Source organism: Petaurus breviceps, unplaced genomic scaffold (assembly GCF_028583685.1).
Source record: "Petaurus breviceps papuanus isolate PSGF00001 unplaced genomic scaffold, PetGlider_PUasm1.0 108, whole genome shotgun sequence".
NCBI classification, from domain to species: Eukaryota; Metazoa; Chordata; class Mammalia; order Diprotodontia; family Petauridae; genus Petaurus; species Petaurus breviceps.
The window spans coordinates 3,302,804-3,320,866 of NW_027185593.1; the positions used below are offsets into that span (position 1 = coordinate 3,302,804).

General features: G+C 45.0%; 1 protein-coding gene and 1 pseudogene across 1 annotated transcript in view; both read right to left on the reverse strand.

Annotated features, from left to right (window-relative positions):
* Positions 1-1,666: 1,666 nt before the first annotated feature.
* On the reverse strand, positions 1,667-10,372 carry LOC138153556 (farnesyl pyrophosphate synthase-like; annotated as a pseudogene).
* Positions 10,373-11,628: 1,256 nt separating this feature from the next.
* MOB3A (MOB kinase activator 3A) overlaps positions 11,629-18,063 on the reverse strand; it is a 39,950-nt gene continuing 33,515 nt past the window's right edge. Inside the window, exon 4 of the mRNA XM_069073388.1 lies at positions 11,629-14,061. Coding sequence (XP_068929489.1) covers positions 14,032-14,061 — 30 coding nt within the window. The 3' untranslated portion in view covers positions 11,629-14,031. The remainder of the gene's footprint in view (positions 14,062-18,063) is intronic.

Here is an 18,063-nt window from a genome sequence, read left to right on the forward strand (position 1 = left end):
AGTTATGTCCTCAAAAGTTACCCAGCTAGGAAAGGGCCAGCAAAGACTTGAAGTCAGGTCTCATCACTACCACCAAATACAGGGTTCTTTCCACTGCCTTCACTGCATTAAAATTAGAGAGGAGGTTAGCCAGTTGGCCAAGTATTAGTAGTTGATAAGGAGAGTTCATCCTGGAATCGTTCTGATTGTTTTCTCCTTCCCAGATCAAATTTCAGACAAGGGCCTGTTACTAGAGACCAGGAGGATGACCTTCTCCTCACACACACCTGGGCCAGCATTAGGTCAGTTACCCTATTTAGGGCTCTTTCTCAGAAACAGCCCCCTTCCCAGAAGCTAAACCTGAGCTGAGCTAGCAAGGGGCAGGAATTCCCCAGCCAGCGCTCACAGCTGTTCTGCTGACCCATACATGGGAAAGGGGTCATGTATACAGGGAGCTCAGTTGGAACTGAGGCAGGGTCACAGAGAGGGGTCAGGAAGCTACCCTTTGAAGAATCCTGGACATGTGTATTCATTCTTTATCAGAGGTCAAGTCAACAAGGATTCATCCACTGTTTGGATCTTTGCTGGCTTGGGGAGTGATCACAGGGGATTTAGCACTTGAAGGGCCTTAAAGAACATCTAGTCTGACCCTTTTGTGGTATAATTGTGGAAACTGGGGCCCCGAGAAGGCAGTGACTTGGTCAAGATTACACAAGTATTAAGTGTAGTGTGAGAATTTGAAATTCAGTCCTCGGACTCAAAATTCAGCACTCTTTCTGTTACACCATCTTGCCTCTTTGATACCTTTTTATAACATCTTACATTTTACAAATCTGGAGTTCACTTAAAAACAGCAAGCCTGGCTTCAAATCTCAGTTCTGGGGACAGCTAGGTGGAGCAGCAGACAGAGAACCAGCCCTGGAGGACCCGAGTTCAAATGCAGCCTCAGATACTTAATAGCTGTGTGACCCTGGGCAAGTCAGTTAACCTGATTGCCTCCTCAAAACCCCACAATAACAACAACTAACCCAAAACAAACCAAATCTCATCTCTGCTGCTCATTCCTTTATGGGGTGCCTTTGGGCTTCACTTTCCTCATCTGTAAAGTGAAGCAAGATCCTTCCCAGCTCAAAAGCCTATGATCCTCATGCAAACCTTATGAGGTAGAGAGGGCAAAGACTACTCTCCCCATTTTACACAGAACAAAGCTGAGATTTAGTTAGAGGAAATGGTTTGCAGAAGGTCACCCACCCAGTATATTGAATAACCTACTCCCAGTGAAATCACAGGTCCAGTTCCTATTCCTAATACATATTATTGAGATAGGAGTAGAATGGACCCGTGATTTCATTTGGCATAGGAAATTCCTGGATGAGACAATGCAAGTCGGCACACCTTTCTGTGACTTACAGAGTTACCTAGAGCAGTGGTCTCCAAAGTGGGGGGGATGGCATAATGCCAAGGGGACCATGGTTCCAACCAACTAGAGATTGAGAAGACTGGTCACATCTCATCTTTCCCCTCAATCATCCACTTGTCAATCATCCACTACCCCCTTTAACAGTCCCTTCCCACTTACTACCCCTTCCAAGGTGGCACTGGTACACAGGCAAATTTCCACCTTCTGCCCATCCCAGTATCCCACCCCCAGCTCCCTCTCACCACATCTACTTTCAGAGGCAGGGGCTGACAAAGTATATTTTTTATTTTTTAGTGGGAGTAGCTCAGGATAAGCAGGCATGGATGGGTTGTGATTAGATTATCTTTTCTGCCCAACCACCCCTCTTCTGTGTTCCCTATTTCTGCAGAGGGCACCACTTAACTTCTGAGTCTGTTCCTCCAAACTTTCTTGATCAAGCACCGTTATCAGCAAAAAAAAAAATTTTTTTTGCACCCTTCCATGTATGTGTATTTACTTATTTATAAATTGCATAGGTGTGCCAATGTACATGTAGTGACCAAGTGCCGTCAAATCCTGAAGAAAGGTCAAGTCAAGAAGGATGAATATTGGGGAAAGACCTTCCGAGCTGATGATCAAAAGACCACTGGTAACTCTGAAGCGTCATTTCAGTTGCATAAGGAGCCCAGGTAAGGAAGCTGGAAAGACAAAGCTGGACCTGAAATCAGGAGCCCCAGACTCCAGCTCAGTCTTCTTCTCGTAGAAGGGGTCCCAGAATGTATCCCAAGTCCTGGGTAAAGGGCAATCTGGCTCAGATTCATTTGGCTTCTGCTGATCATCTTCCATCAAGGAAATGGGACAAAGGCTTAAGAGGCTGCTCCTGGGGTCTGGGGTCTTTTAGCAAGAGAAGAGACTGAAAAGGTAGCAAGTCGTCCAGAAGCAGGGGACAAGTGACTCCAGCTTTATGATTCCAGGGACCTCCTTGCCATCACTTCTCCCACCTAACATCATGATGTGCAATGTAGAGCAGTGGTTAGAGTTGGGTCGAGGTCAGAATCCTAAGCCATTTACTAGCTATGGGTTCAAGGATAAGTCACTTAATGTTGGTTGGAGCCTAAATTTCCTCATCTGTAAAATGGGAATAATAACATCAACTACTTCACAGGGGTTGTTGTGAGGATTAAATAAGAAAACATGTAAAGCATAAAACACTACAAAATACTATTACTTCCTTTTCTTTTCTTTTTTCAGTAAAAGAGCCATAATTTATTGAGAGTACATCCTCTCTCAACTCCACACATGGTGCCCTGTACTCCCTGCTTCCCTCCTCATGTCCAATTTCTTGGTCACTTCTGACGTTTGTAGATCTTCTTTGCCATTTCCAAAAAGATAAATGGGGGAAGGGGTGATGAATGCTTCTCAATGAGCCCCATCAGTCTACTGTAACTTTCTTCTTCAAACTTGGTGAAATAAGCAGGCAATTCAAGTTTCTCATACAGTTCCTTCACTTTGGCAACTTTCTCTGGATCTTTCTGTCCATAAGTCTCCTCCAACATCTTTCTTTGCTCAGATGATGCCAGCTGAAGGCACTTCACCACCAGCCAGCTCCATTTGTGGTCCTGGATGTCAGTACCAATCTTTTTTTTTTTTTAAGCAATCAGAGTTAAGTAACTTGCTCAAGGTTACACAGCCAGTTATTTCTGGGTGTGGTGCTGAGTGTCTGAGCCCGGGATTGGATCTCCAGGTCGTCCCAACACTGGAGCCGGTACTCTTACTCGCTGAGCCACCTGGCCACCCCTAAGCAATTGGGGTTAAGTAACTTGCTCAAGGTTACACGGCCAGGTGTTTCTGGGTGGGTGCTAAGTGTCTGAGCCCGGGATTCGATCTCCAGGTCTTCTCAACACTGGAGCCGGTGCTCTTACTCGCTGTGCTACCTGGCCGCCCCTGTCAGTACCAATCTTGCCAGTCACACTGGGGTCAAGGTAATCATCCTGAATCTGAAAAAATTCCCCCATCTCCAGAATGTTTTTGGCATTGGTGTGTCCTTTCTCCCCATCTATGCCTGCCATGAATATAGCAGCAGCAAATGGTAAGTAGGAGTAGAAAGCGGTCTTGTATTTGGCAATGGTCTTATATCTCTGCTGAGTGAATCTGGTAAGATCAACCTTGCCCTGAGGGGCTGTGATAAGATCAAAGGTTTGGCCAATCTCAGTCTGGTAAGTAATCTGTAGGAAGAGTTCTATGGGGCTTCCAACAACATGGAATCATTGATGGCATCCAAGCCAATGCCAGGCTTCTTATACCAGCACGGCTGTCCCCAGCGGGTAAGAGAAGCATCCATGATGTCATCTGCTACTAGAAGAAAGCCTGGAGCAGTTCCACACACCAGCCCACTGCTAGTGCTCTCTGTAGACTGTCAGTATTCTGCTTTCGGGGTTCCACCAGCACCCGGAATACCATGAGCACTGATAAGCCTCGGTTGTATTCTCCCCCAAGGGCATTGTACTCCAGGACCTCCTTGAGCCTGGCTATGGCATCTCCCACCTCAGGATGCTCCATCTCATCTTCTGTCAGGATCTTTACAATCTGGGAGAAATGCTGGACAAAGTCCTGCTTCTCTTGGGCAAAAACTGATTTCTGATCTCTGTTTATTCTGGTACCTGGAAGCAGCCAGTCTTCTCTGGAGGGTTGGGGGGCTATTACTTCCTTTTCACTTCTACAATCAGAGGATGATGGTGAGAAGGGAATTATGATTTTATAGTAATTGGTGTAATGAATATACGAATAATTTAGAATTTCCAAGAATTGACTTTTCCAGCTTGTGAGTTAGAGCTCATAGCGCAGCTTAAAATGATCAGTCTGACTATGTGCTCACGACCACTGGGCTCCTTATGGATCTGCACCTGAAACTAAGTGACCAAAGACTGCAGAGCCTGTGCCCATCACAGAGCTCTAGTCCTATGACCCACCAAGTAACGACCCCCAAAGACTTGATCCCACAGAACTGCAGGACACCTGTACCTTAGTACTGTGGGATTTGTGGGCTGGTCCTAGCAAACCACTCTGGCCCTGGGAATGATTGTAATTCATTTTCTCCCCTCCTTTCCCATTTGTGATTTGGGTATCTAATCTCTATCTTTACTTCAGCAAGGGGGAATTCTGATCAGGAGAATTCCTGATTTGCAAATCTGTTCCTCGTAATGAAACTAATTCATTAAATAGCTATGTGATTACTGACATTTTGTCTCTGGCCTGCTGCCTCATCATTCTCAGGTTAGAGACTGGCTCAGTCTAACAATGGGATTTAGACAGGAAGGGAACTTAGATATTTGTTTATTCCAACCCACTCATTTTACAGATGAAGGAATTGAGGACCAGAGAAGAGAACTTCGTTGGCCAATGGGGTAGAGCTCGCATGAACAGAATCATGGAGGAAGGGGCTTTATCTCCATGGGAGCCTTCCTAGTGAAGGTCAGGAGGAGGGGAGTCATTTTTGTGATTCTCCTTTTATTTCGTTGGCTCCAGCTTCCACTCCTGCCCACCAAGGCTCCCTCCCTCCTTTTTTTTTTTTTTCAGGGGCTCAGAGAGGCCCAGCCCTTTACTCCCCACTTGTCTCCACTATGCCACAAGGTTAACCAGGTCAGTCCTGGCTGGTATGACCCAGACTGACCCAACAGTCCTAATGTGACTGACCAATTAGGGCCCAGACTTTAAAGCCTGTGTAATTTGCTCTGCCTGTCACCAGTCCAATGGAAACTTGATGAGAAACGCATGATGGAGAGGCCTTTTTTCTCCCCACTTGAGAGCTCCCTTGGCCAGGAATCCACCGGCTGCTGAGTGGAAGGGCCTTTTTACTGGCCTGCTGTGCCAACACTGAGTGTGCAAAGTAAGAGGTGCTAAGTGGTGAGTTCTCCCTCCTCCCGTCTTCCCAACACTGGTGAGGCAAGGCCTCAAGTGGGCCTCCAGGTGGGAGGAATGGGAGCCGGCTATTGTCACGGGGCTCTGAAAGCAGGGCCATGTTTCTGGTCTCTTTTTTTCCTGATGACTTTTTCACCAAGCTTCAGCTGCTGCCTTCCCCTGCAGCTTCCCTCAGCACCTGGGCCTCATCCCCCACACACCCCCATCCAAACCATCCCTGTGACATGCCTCTTGGCGCTCCCATTTGGAGAAGGGCCCAGCATGGCCACCCTTCACTCTCCTCCTCACTCTGCTCTCTGGACTTGAAGAGCAAACCCCTGCACAGGCTCCTCACCAACTCTCCACCCTCTTGGATGGCTATCTCCTCTAGGAGCTGCCACCCCTACAAGGCCAGTGCCATCTTTCTTTTGGCTGAGCACAGTACCTAATACATCAGAATCACCTAATAAATGTCTGTCTTTATTCTTTCCTAATCTTAGGTGAATGAGTATAGGACAATGACAGAGTCCCCTCAGCCAGTGGAGCATAGTCTGGTGAAGGGCCAGTCCTGAGGCAGGGCAGCATGACCCTTCCAGTGGTACAGATGTGACCCACCAGCCCAACAACAAGTGAGGGACTTGTTCTTTAGCTCTGCCACACCCAGAATGCCCAAAGGGCCCAGTGTGTGGAGGAGAGAGTATGCTCCCACAGCCTGGGGACTCAACCTGCCAGGGGTCAGGGAAATTGGGATAGGAAGCTCAGAGCCTCAACTACCCTCAAATGCCATTTGATCAATTATTCACCAAGTATTTATTCAGGGCCTTCTATTCCATAGGCCATGAGGAGCAAAGACAAAGAGAAAACAGCCCCTGCCCTCAAGGAGTTTACATTCTACTGAGAAACACTATGTGCACAGAAAACTAAATATGTGGCCTGCTCTGAGTTTTAAATGTCACTGTAGATCCCCTGAGGTAGAGGGGAGGGGAAGGGAATGAGCAGTTACATTGTATCTGCTATGCACCAGATGCTGTGCCTTTTACAGATATTATCTCATTCAATCCACACAACCCTGAGAGGTGGGCACGATGATCATCCCCGTTTTATAGCTGAGGAACATCAGGTTGTGTGGCTTGCTCAAGATCACACAGCTAGCAAAGTCTGAGGCCACACTGGAACTCAGGTCTTCCTGACTCGGGCCAAGCACTCTGTCCCTGGGCCACTAGTGAGGAGGTTGGCTAGTCCAGGCTGTGCGTTAGGGCAGCCTAAGTCATGCACACTTCTCAATCTCCTTGGCTCTGACTGTTACCACTCCCTGGAATTCCTCTTTTCCTTGTTCTCTAATTGCTGCCCTTTCTCCAAAGCTCAGTGTGAGCCCTTTCCAAGCCTTCCATGCTAGGTAAACTCATCTTCCTGAGTTCAAATCTGGCCTGAGCATGTCACCTTGTTTACCTTAGTTTCCTCATCTGCAAAATGATCTTAAGAAGGAAATGGAAAACCCCTCCAGCACCATCAGGAAGAGTCAGACATGACCGGAAAAACGACTGAACAGGTATTTACAGGAAGGCGTCTTATAGAGCATGTAGAGAAAAAAGATGAGGCCCTGCAAAAGCATCGCGTACCTGGAGCTGGAAGGGGCCTAAAAGGCCATCTCTCTAGTCCAGACTCCCTCATTTCACACAATGAGGACACTGAAGTCCAGAGTCTGGGGATTTGCTCAAGGTCACCTAAGGGTCAAAGGCAGGGTTGGATCTGTCCTTAGACTCTAGGGCCAGTTCTCCTACCTCTTGGTCAAAGGTCTCACAGCAGTTTGGTGACTGGAGCTTGACCATGCCACTCTGCTTCTGCTCTTTGAGGGGATGGTTTCTAGGTTTCTGGTTTCTGCCCTTTCTTGGCTGCGTTCCTCTGGTCATGTTAAGACCTGCTCCCTTGTATCCAGAGTACTTCTCAAATGGTACAGATCCCAAACCATTCCTGCCATAACCTTTTCAAAGGCTGCTGTGGTTTAAAAAAAAAAAAAAAAGCCATCCCCTAGCATTTCCACACTAAACAGCCTGGGGCCAGCACTCCACTCAAAGCTTCCCCAGTGCAGTACAACCTGCTGGCACTTGTGTTCTACTGACCTTGGGATTCACAAATGTTACCTACAAAAAACCCCAAACCTGGAAGGCCACTGGGGTGTTCTTGGAGCACTGACAAAAGTGACATAATTGATTTGAGAGGGAGTTGTACGATTCAAGAATTAGGAGGACAGGTGAAGATGGGGGCAGGGGCAGGCAGAAGACACCTGGTGGGTGGCTATGCTGTCAACACTCTTTGATCCTAGAATGGTCCCAGTTAAGGCCCGAAGCAACCTTTCCCCACCCACAGTGCTTAAAAATCAAAGACCTGAAAACAGTCTAGGCTCCTGGCCTCACAAATCCTAAATAAACAATTAAAAGAAAAAAAAAAAATCTAAACTTGGAGGCAGCTGAGGCTAATGTAGTCTAAATTGTGCATTCAGACGCCAAAAATAATTCACTTCAGAGCCTGAGGCGGCTTTTTCAGGAGGAATTTCTGACCCATATGATTTTGGGGGAGAGAAAATAAAACTTTGTGAATTCTTTATACTAACAATCATGAAGTCTCCACTCAACGTAGACACGTGGCACCCCCTAGAGGGCAGAAGTTGCCAGCACTCAACAGCTTTCAGCAGAACCAGGGCAAAGAAAACGGGGAGGGAGGGGAAGAGACTTAGCTTGAAAGAAACATTACCCTCCAATAAACAAAAAAGTCCTGATGAGAGATCTTGGCAGGTTTCTTTCCTGCTACAAGATCAGAGAATCTCAGGATCGAAAAGGGGACTATTTAGTCTAAGTTATACCTGAATAAAAATCCCCCCTATGCCATACCCAACAAGATGTCATCTATCCTTTACAAGCACCCCTCCAGGGAGAAAGGCCATTCCCCTTGAGATAGCTCCCCGATTTAAGGGAGTTTTTGCCGACATCAATCTGAAGTTGGCGTCTTTGCGCCTTCCACCCACTCCCTGTAGCTCTGTAGTCTGGGGCCAAGCGGAACAAGTCTGACGTCCCTTCTCTTCATGCTGTTTTTTTGACAGATGCTCGGATGGCATGAACTCCAGTCCCTTCATTGCTCTGGTAGTTATCCTTTGCGGCCCTGAACTGAATGCAGGCCTCCTGCGAAGCACATCTGCATCATCATCTCCCCTAGCCCTAGCCTCCTCTTGTAACGAAGCCTAACCGCATTAGCTTTGGAGGTTGTCACTTCACACTGCTGACACACACTGACATTTTGCAGAGCTATCTAGCCACAAGCTTCTCTCACCCAGTACCAGAGAGGTTGTTCTGAATCCAAGGCTGCGTTTGTACCTCCTCAATTTTACACATGACATTTAGTCCAAACTTCTAGTCCAAAGGAGTGAAACTCCTAAGTGTGGCCCAAACCAGATTAAAATATAATTGGGAAATGTTTAACAAAATAAATAAAAGCACGAGGTAGATGTGAGTTCGAGGTTTTCTAAGTCAATACAGTGCCCAGAGGGATCTGTCTCTAGACCACTATGGCCTGCTGCCTTCTACATCCATTACGGTAGTACCTTGGGTTAGGTCTCCCTCCCAGCTCTGGGACATCGGCCAAGCCTACCACCTATGTCTTTATCCAAGTCACTGAGATGTGCTGAACAGCTCAGGGGCCTGAGAGACTCCATTAGAGATCACAGCCCAACTGGATATGGAACCAATGACAGCCATGCTCGGGGTCTCACCATTCCATTCTAGCTGTTGACTCCTTTAACTGTACCATTGTCTAGCTCGGGGCTTTAGACTTTTTTCTACTCCTGGGACCCCTCAGCTGGCACTGTGTGGCCTGAGGGCACGCGCAGTGCAAAGTGTGCATGCTGTGTGTTCAGAACCAAGGCTGCAGTGAAGTCGCTCCATGCAACATGGGGCAGGTGCTGCCAGTAACACTTCGGATTCATTATGTGTTGGATTTTCAATAAACTTTTGGTTGTTGTGTGTTCAGAAACCTTTTAACGTTGCCAAATTTTTCAAAACCCCATATGGGGTTCTGATCCCCAGTTTAAGAAGTGCTGCTGACAGTATTCAATCCTTTGCGTCTTTGGAGTCAGGAAGAACTGAATTCACTCTTGCCTCACTCAGCCTCAGTTTCCTCATTTGTAAGACAGCCATAATAGCAGTTACCTCACAGGGTTGTTTTGAGGATCAAATCAGATAATATAGGGAAAGTACTTTGCAAAACTTATAAAGCTACATGCTGGCTATTATTATCATTATCCACAAGAATAGCATAAGCCTGTGTCAAATGACTTGCTAGAATCTAGTTAAAATAAAGTAAGGCAGCTAGGTGGTCCAGTGGATAGAGTTCTAGGCTGGGAGTCAAGAAATCCTGAGTTCAAATTCAGCCTCGGACACTTACCAGCTGTGTGACCCCTGGGCAAGTCACTTAACCCTGCTTGTCTCAGTTTTTTAATCTGTAAAATGAGCTAAAAAAGGAAATGGCAAACCACTCCAGTATCTGCCAAGAAAACCCAAAATGGGGTCACAAAGATTGGATGCGACAAAGTAAAAATACATTTGACCAGAGGCCACTATGGCATAGTTGGAAGGTCCTAAGGACATAGGGAACCTAAGAACTCAGAGAAAGTTCAAAGTTCGTATCTCTCCTTAGACACTGTGATCTCAATCTTCTGAGACTCAGTTTCCTCAGTAAGAATAATCACACCTATCTCTTCACAGGGTTGTCATAACGATGAAATAAGAAAATGTAAAATGCTTTTTCAAATTATAAAGGCCTAGGGAATGTGAACCACTATTACATATATCTTGTCCAAAAATATAAAGTTAGCATGGCATGATGTGTGCTTGATGAAGCCATCCTGGATCTTTGTGGCTGCCATTTCCTTTTCTAGATGTTCATAAACCAAACATAAACAGAAAACAGGCTCACTGGCTGCTGAAGGATCCATTCGCTTTTCCCAATGCTTGGGCCCTCTGCCCTTCCTTCCCACCCTCCATGGCCTGTGGGGGGCTCAGCCTTAGCTTCAGCAGGAGCAGTTGAGCGCTTTCTTACTATCGTCATGTTCGTCTTGGACATCACTCCTTCATTACTAGTGGTTTTCGTCCTGTCTTCCAGAGCCAAAGGTCATTCTCCTCGGTGAACAGAAAGAAGATATGAAGGGTTATCCTTCACCATCGTTCCATCCACCTGAACACCACTCTTATCCCTTCTTTGATTCTCTTCATTCGTTCCTGCCACTTTTGAATTATGAAATTCTAATTAATGGAAACACTGATGATGTTGTCAACAGACGTGCAGTTGAAGGAGCCCTGGATTTAGTCTGAGGCCCTGGGCTCACATTCCAGCTCTGCCAGTCACCATCGGAGAAACTTTCAGGACTCACTCTGCCTCTCTGTGCCCTGGTTTCTTCATATGTAAAATGAGAGGTTTGAACTGCATCATGTCTAAGCTCTCTTCCAACTGTCTGTCTAAAATTTACAAACAAAAGTGGAAAAGGGCAAATTCCTGAGCAATAACAAGTTGCTCTCCATTTGGAATTAGAATGCTTTACAGTTCTAAAGCATCTCAGAGATAATTTAGTCCAATCTGCTCTCCTAGAGAGAATATGACTTGCCCAAGGTCACGCAGTTGGACCCTAAGTCACCTGACTTGGTCTGCAATGGACAGAATGTTGGATTCTGAGTCAGTATCAGAGATTCAGAACCAGATAGGGACCTAGTCTAACTATCCTATTTTTACACATCAGGAAACTGAGGCAGAGAGATGAAGCTGACCTGCCCAGGGTCACACACATAGTGTCTGAAACAGGATCTGAACCTAGAGCTTCAAGACTCCACAGCCAGTGCCATCTATATCCACTATAACATACTGCCTCTCAAGAGGTCTGGAAGATCTCTAACACTTGTAAGCCACAAGACCACACTGCAAGTCACGGACCCTTCTGGATTTTCATCTGCAAAATGAAGATAAAACCTGTAGGATCTACCTCACAGGGTAGCTGGGAGGTTTAAATGAGTTAAGGTATACAAAATACCTTGCAAATTTTCAAGTGTTATCTAAATGTCAGCTATTGTTATTTCCACTACCTCAATCTGCTTAGAATTACTCAACAGTCTAAAAAAAGCAAGTGATACTAATGTTCTTGTTTGGGAATTACTGAGATCAACTTCAGGAAAAAAACCAGCCAAGAAAGGAAATGTAGCACTTCCAATATTGCCTGATCTCCAGTCCCTGCTAAAAAGTGCAGCACCTCCCTCATGCAAACCACCAAAATATCCTTTTTCTAGGAAAGCGTAACAAGTGACAGACCATAAGACTTAAACAAATACAGCATAATTTATTTTTACGTTCATTTCCAGGAATGATAGTGGTATGTGGTAGAGGGGAAGGGAATGTTCCAAACAACTTTAAGTGACAGAGTCCATCCAGCAAAGGCAGAATTCCACAGGGATTTGTATTTCTCCAGTTTCCCCTCTTATTCAACAAGCAGTGGAAGGGAATGTATGTGTTGGGCTCATTCTAAGCTACCTCCACGTGCTGCCCGGCTCCTGAATTGTTAAACACAAGAGAGTGTATTGTAGAGAGAACTGTAAGAGGCTGTGGTAGCTTGGTCACTGCGAACACAAAAAAACTTTTTTTTTTTAATTTACTTGATATAACCTCCCTCAAGTTTAGAAAATGTTTGATATGGTTAGAAAGGGCTCAAATTTTGGTTCTTTGCACCAGGAATGTTGAAGATGGGTGGTCTAACAGACAGGGCAATGGATGGATCTCAGCCAATTTCAACAAGCTTGCTATCTCAGCAGGGAAGGTTTACAGTAAATGTAGCTGTGCACTAACAGAGAATGATTTGTTGGTAACACGAAATTCAAACATCATCAGAAATTCAGAATCATCAAAAGAGACCCAACCAAAAAAGTCTGAAAAACCTAACAGTAATGATTCCAGGAATGATCCAAGGGTAGGAAAAATTTTCAGCAGTTGAAGGATTAGCTCTAGAGTACTGAAGAAAAGGATGTGGCTTCTTCTGGTTACTTGGGCAGAGTCCACATGAGGTTACTTACAATTCATACTGACTTATGAAGGCACTTCCCTCAGAAAAATTCCCCAGGACCAGAAGGATTTACATAGGGACTTGGTCCACTGGCCTTGGTGACCTAAATTTCAAAGAATAATTCTTATCAATCAAAGGTCAGTCTCCGACAAATGATTCTTTCACGTCATGAGAAAGCTGAACTCAAAACAGCTAAAACATAAGCAAAAACGTATCAAAAACAAAATTCAAGTCCTCAACTAAAAAGATGTATATGAGAGAAGATTTAGCTCAGCTTCCTTGATAATGGAAAGGTGAGATCCTTTAGAGTTCACTAATTTCAAGGGATTGTTCCTTGTACCTCAGTCTGAGGTAAATGGATCTCTATGAAAATTCATATCCAACTCAGAAGAAATACTTGGTGATGTGTTGGGGTTTATTATTTAAGGTCTGTGTTCTGTGGGATCCAGGTATTCCACATCAGGTAAATAAAAGGCTTTCATGAGAAAATTGATGCTAGTGATATCTCTAAAATATTAAATATGAAATGGTACATTATTAAAATGCTAATTATGAACAGCAATTTTCCACTATGAAAATAGATTTAATGTCTTCTATTTTACTCTAAAACTTCTCCAACTTCCTTTATCCTTGGGATTCCCTGGACAGGAATTTAAAGGTTCAATAAAACACTTTTCAGACAAAATAGTTCTGTGGCTAAACTGATTTGGAAAACCCTGGTTTAGAAGGAATAAGGAGTTGGGTTTTAATCAAATGCACATCTTGACTAGCCCAGGAGGCTAGCTAGAGGAGAATCTGGGTTAAAATAAAGATGACAGAGAGTGCAGTCTGTGTGCTAGTCGTACCTTATGTTAAAAAATAAAACTAGAGGTAAAAATTGGTGCCTACTTGTAAGATTAAGGGGCTCTTATTAATAACTATGACTCAATAAACTCTCACTCTGCTTTTCCCCCTCATTCTGCAGAAAGTTCTCCACCTGGCTGTCAAGAGCAAATAACAATCTTTCCCCTCACACATTGGGAGATCAAGCACATAATGCATCCAGGAGAAAGCAGCCAATGCAGTTCCAAGGCAGGTACAGGCTGATAAGGCTTTCAGCATCAAGTCTCTGGGACAAGGACTTTGGTGGCGCCACAGATGAAATGATGAAGCATCAGGCAGCTTTGCTGACAAAACTCTTCTGCCTCCTGGCAAAAGTAAGTGGTTTAAGGACAAAGTGGGTTTTTCCATTCACTGAGAATCATAGATTTTTAAGAGCTGGAAGCAAAATTAGCATCATAAAATTATTCATTTTACAGATGAAGAAACTGAGGCCTAGAGAGATGAAGTGACTTGCCCAAGGTCACACGGCTTGCAGGTGGCAGAGACGTGACTAGAGACCACATCCGATGACTAGTTAGTGCTCTTCCCACTTTAGCAGGCTGCCCTCTAGAAATCAATTCTAAAAACGAAACAAAAATAATCTTCAACTATATGAAGCATCTTAAAATGATTACTGTAATGTCACCGTACTCAAGAAAAGATAGAAGGAATTTTCACTGGGGATGTTCTTGTTTAAAAAAATAGAGATTTTAAAAATGTGTTTATCAGAATCTCTGGTTTCTAGATGGCATCTCCTTGGGTGAAGAAAGGGGGGTTTCAACAGTCCTGAGAGGTGGCCCCATTTTCAGTGGCACATTCGAGAGGTCATTTCCTTCTGTCAAAAACAAGCCAAACAAAAGAATGAATTACAGAAATTAGAAGAGCTGTAAGAGGTAAGACCCAGACCTAAACTCTACTGTAGGTGCCAATTGTGAATTTATTTTTAGACTCCTGAAAAGACAAAAGGCACTAGAGTAACAATCAGCCAGTAAATTGTTGCGGCATTTCACGGAGGCATTAAAGAACTTTCTGAGTATCATGGTCTTCTGTTACTTAGGGTGGAGGGGAGGACACTGGTAACTAACCCCAGCTTTACATCCTATGATCATAATTAGATCATCTTCCCTTCCATTGCTTTCATCTAGACACAAAGACCTGGAGGAAATAGGAAAGCTTTCAGCCAAGATAATACAGGTCAGGTAAGCCCTGGCCCACTTTAATTCTTGACTCCGTCCATGGTTGATAACCTTACACAGGTTACTTTACCTGACACATGGTACACTGCAAAGGGTGCTCCATCTGGAGCCAGAGGATCTGGGTTCAAGCCCTTGCTCTTCTTGCTACCTGAATGACCCAAGCAGGGCACCCAACTTTCCTGGACCTCAATTTCTTCACTACAGAATGAGGAAGTCAGTCTAAAGGACCTTTCAATCATTCAGGCTATGATCCTACTCTGTCCAATAGTACTCTGTCCTATTAGGACCAAATAGGACCAAATAGCATTCCTTCTCCATTGCCTTATGGACCCTTCATATACAATTCTGCATTATAGCAACTGGTGCTCATCTTATCGGTCTTATCTCCCCGACTAGATTGCAGTAAGCTCCTTCAGGATGGCATCCACACTTATTTTTCTTTCTCTCTCTCAGTTCCATGTACACTGTGCTTTGTTCAGAACAGGTACTAACGTTATAAATGTCTGATGAATGAATGAGGACCCATATTGGATTTCCTGGTGTTCTATCTCCAAAGAGCTTTTTCCCATTTTTACTCACGCTTACAACAGTCCTGGCTCCATTATCCCCTATTAGATAAAGTAAGTTTCATAACTGCTCTCTCTGTCTCTAGTTTCTTCCCTTTTCAATCTATCCTTCATATCAATGCAGAGGTTGTATAATTATTGGCCTCTCCCACTTTCATACAGTTCTGTTCCTATTCCTAGAACAGAATCTCCCCTGTAACCCCACCTTCCATCCCTTTAAGCCTTTCTTGACCCTCCTGCCCACCCTAGCTATAAGTGATACCATCTCTGCTTGTAAGGCTCTTCTCTCATCATACAACTCTTATCCATCTATCATGGAAAAGCTTCACATTCTTCATTTATGTATCCTTGGTGCCTAGTATGGAGTCTTGCACATAAGCAAGCATTTAATATTAGTTGAATTTCAGAACTAATCACTGACTGGTAGGTAACGAGGAGGAGGTGTTGTTCAACACTGCCACTATTCATAGGCAACAGGTTTGTGCATACCACCATTGTATGCCACCAAAAAAGCCCCCAAAACCCTATGGTGCTACATTTTAGGCTGAACGTTGGCAAACTGGAATGCATTCAGGGGAGGGTGACAGCCTGGGGTGTCCAGACTCCCAAGCCATAGAGGCCTGATGGACACAACTGGGGATGTTTAGTCTGAAAAGAAAAGGCTTCGGGATAACAGAATAACTGTTTTCAAATATGGGAAAAGCTGTCATGTGGCAGAAAGATGTGACTTGGTTTGTTTGGCTCCAATGAGGATGGCAAACTGGATTTTGGCTAAATATAAAAAGAACTTCCTAACAATTAGAGCTGTCCAAAAGTGCCTCGAAATCTTTAAGCATAGGCTGAACTGCCACTTGTCAGAAACGCCGCAGGAGGGATTCCTATTTAGGTAGTGGTCGGAAGACTCAACCTCTGAGGTTCCTTACCAGTTGAGACTCTATGGCAATATGAACCTTGTGGGCACTCAACAGCACCATGCATTCAGGGAGCAGAACAGCATCTCTCAAGGGAAGAGGCTCTTCAGGAAGATCTAAGGGTACATGGTGGTTTTATCTCTTGAAATTGCTTGCTTTGTGTTTTTAGCCTAGGTAAGAGATAGGGCAGGGGTGGGGAACCCACAGCCTGGAGGCCACATGTGACCTTCTAGGTCGGTGAGCAAGGCCTTTTGACTGAGTCCAAGTCTTACAAGAACAAATCCTTTTATTTATTTTGCTTTTTTGGAGGGGGGAGGGCAGGGCAATTGGGGTTAAGTGACTTGCCCAAGGTCACATGGCTAGTAAGTGCCAAGTGTCTGAGGCCAAATTTGAACTCAGGTCCTCCTGACTCCAGGGCTAGTGCTCTATTCACTGAATCACCTAGCTGCCCCAACAAATCCTTTTATTGAGGAGATTTGTTCTGTGAAGTTTGGATTCAGTCAAAGAGCCAAACTTGAGGACCTAGAGGGCCACATGTGTCCTTGAGGCCACAGGTTCCCCACCCCTGAATAAGTGCTCTTACTGAGAAGTTTAGGATGAAGGTGGCACCTGAGAAAAGAAGCCTAAGATTCTTTACTTTTGGTGGGCAAGGTGTAGTATGGGACATGGGAGGTCACTGGAAATGGCATAAATGAACCCAGCTTGAGGATGACTACAGCAGAACACCCCCTTCATTATGGGATAAATCACAGGATTTGGAGCTGAAAGAGACCTCGGGGAGGGAGTGGAGGCATCTAGACCATAGCAGCAGAGCTGCAAGTAGCAGGGCTGAGAGTCTACTTCCCTGGTCCTTCCACTATGTCATCTACATGTCCTCAAAGTTCAGCCTTTCTCATTGCCCCCAAATTCTAGAAGCAACAGAGAAGGAAGGGAGGGAGCTGCCTCACAAGAGGAGGGAGGGAACCCAGGTCAGAGCTGAGCCTCACAGTCCCAGTTAAGGGATGGTTAGGACAGCCATGGGGCATGTCTCTTCACTGCTGGAGGATGGCTGGGTGGATTCTTTGTGCCAGACTCTGGGACAATATTTTTGGTTCTTTCAGAGTAAGACTGTTGCCCTGCTTCACCTTCTGTCCTGCAGCTTCTGCATTAAGAGATATTTGGGTCACAATCTGACCGAGTTGCACTTTTATTTAGTCCTATGCCTTTTTTTCCTCACTTGATTGTTTTACATGTTAAATTAAATGCTAATCAGGGTCTCCCAAAGCTTGTGCTTCACAGGCAGAACACTGGAGCATATGGAGGCCTCAGAGGACATCCCTGCCACAATAAAGCACTGCAGCAGACTTTGGCAGAGGGATTTATTAAAAATATTAAGAACTAAACATACAGAACACTTAGAAGGAGATGCTAGAAAATTCAAAAGAAGTCAATCAGGGTTGTGTGTCTCAGCCTCTAGCTATTTGTTACAGGGGTCAGGAATAAAGGACAACAGGCCCTCTGAGGCCCATCCTAGAAGAAGCCCCTCTCACACCACGATTCTCACACCAGAACAGCCCTTCCCACTTGCTGCTGGCACAGCCTCACACTCACCCACTTCTCAGACTCCTGAGGTTGAGCTTCCATCCTCCTTAATATACTGGGCCGCTCCAAGTCACCAGGGCCTCCCAGGCACCACACCCAGCAGCCTTATCTTAATTCTTGTACCTTTAATACTGGTAACTTGCCCTTCACATATGTATCCCCAGCACCCTGAACAGTTTCTAGCACACAGTAGGTATTTAATTGACTAACTGACCACTCTTCCCCCTTTCTTAAAACTTTTTCCTCCCTTCTCTCCTGCGACACTACTCCTGCCTCTCCTTCTATTTCTCCAATCATTCCTGTGTTCCACTGATTTTTCCTTTTCCTCTCTGAACCCCTTCCATGTGCCCTACAGAGCATGTCTCAGACTTCTCACCTGCAGTCTCCTGGTATTCTCATTCCTTGCTAAGCCTCAATCACGTACATAGATCTACCACCTAACTTCCCTCTAGGCCCCAGGTCTAGAATTCCAACTGCACAGCAGACCTTTCCAGCCAGACATCACTGCCACACCTCAAAATCAACATGCTTGAAACTCATGATTTTCTTTCTCTCTAAAACCAGCCCCCTTTTCTAACTTTCT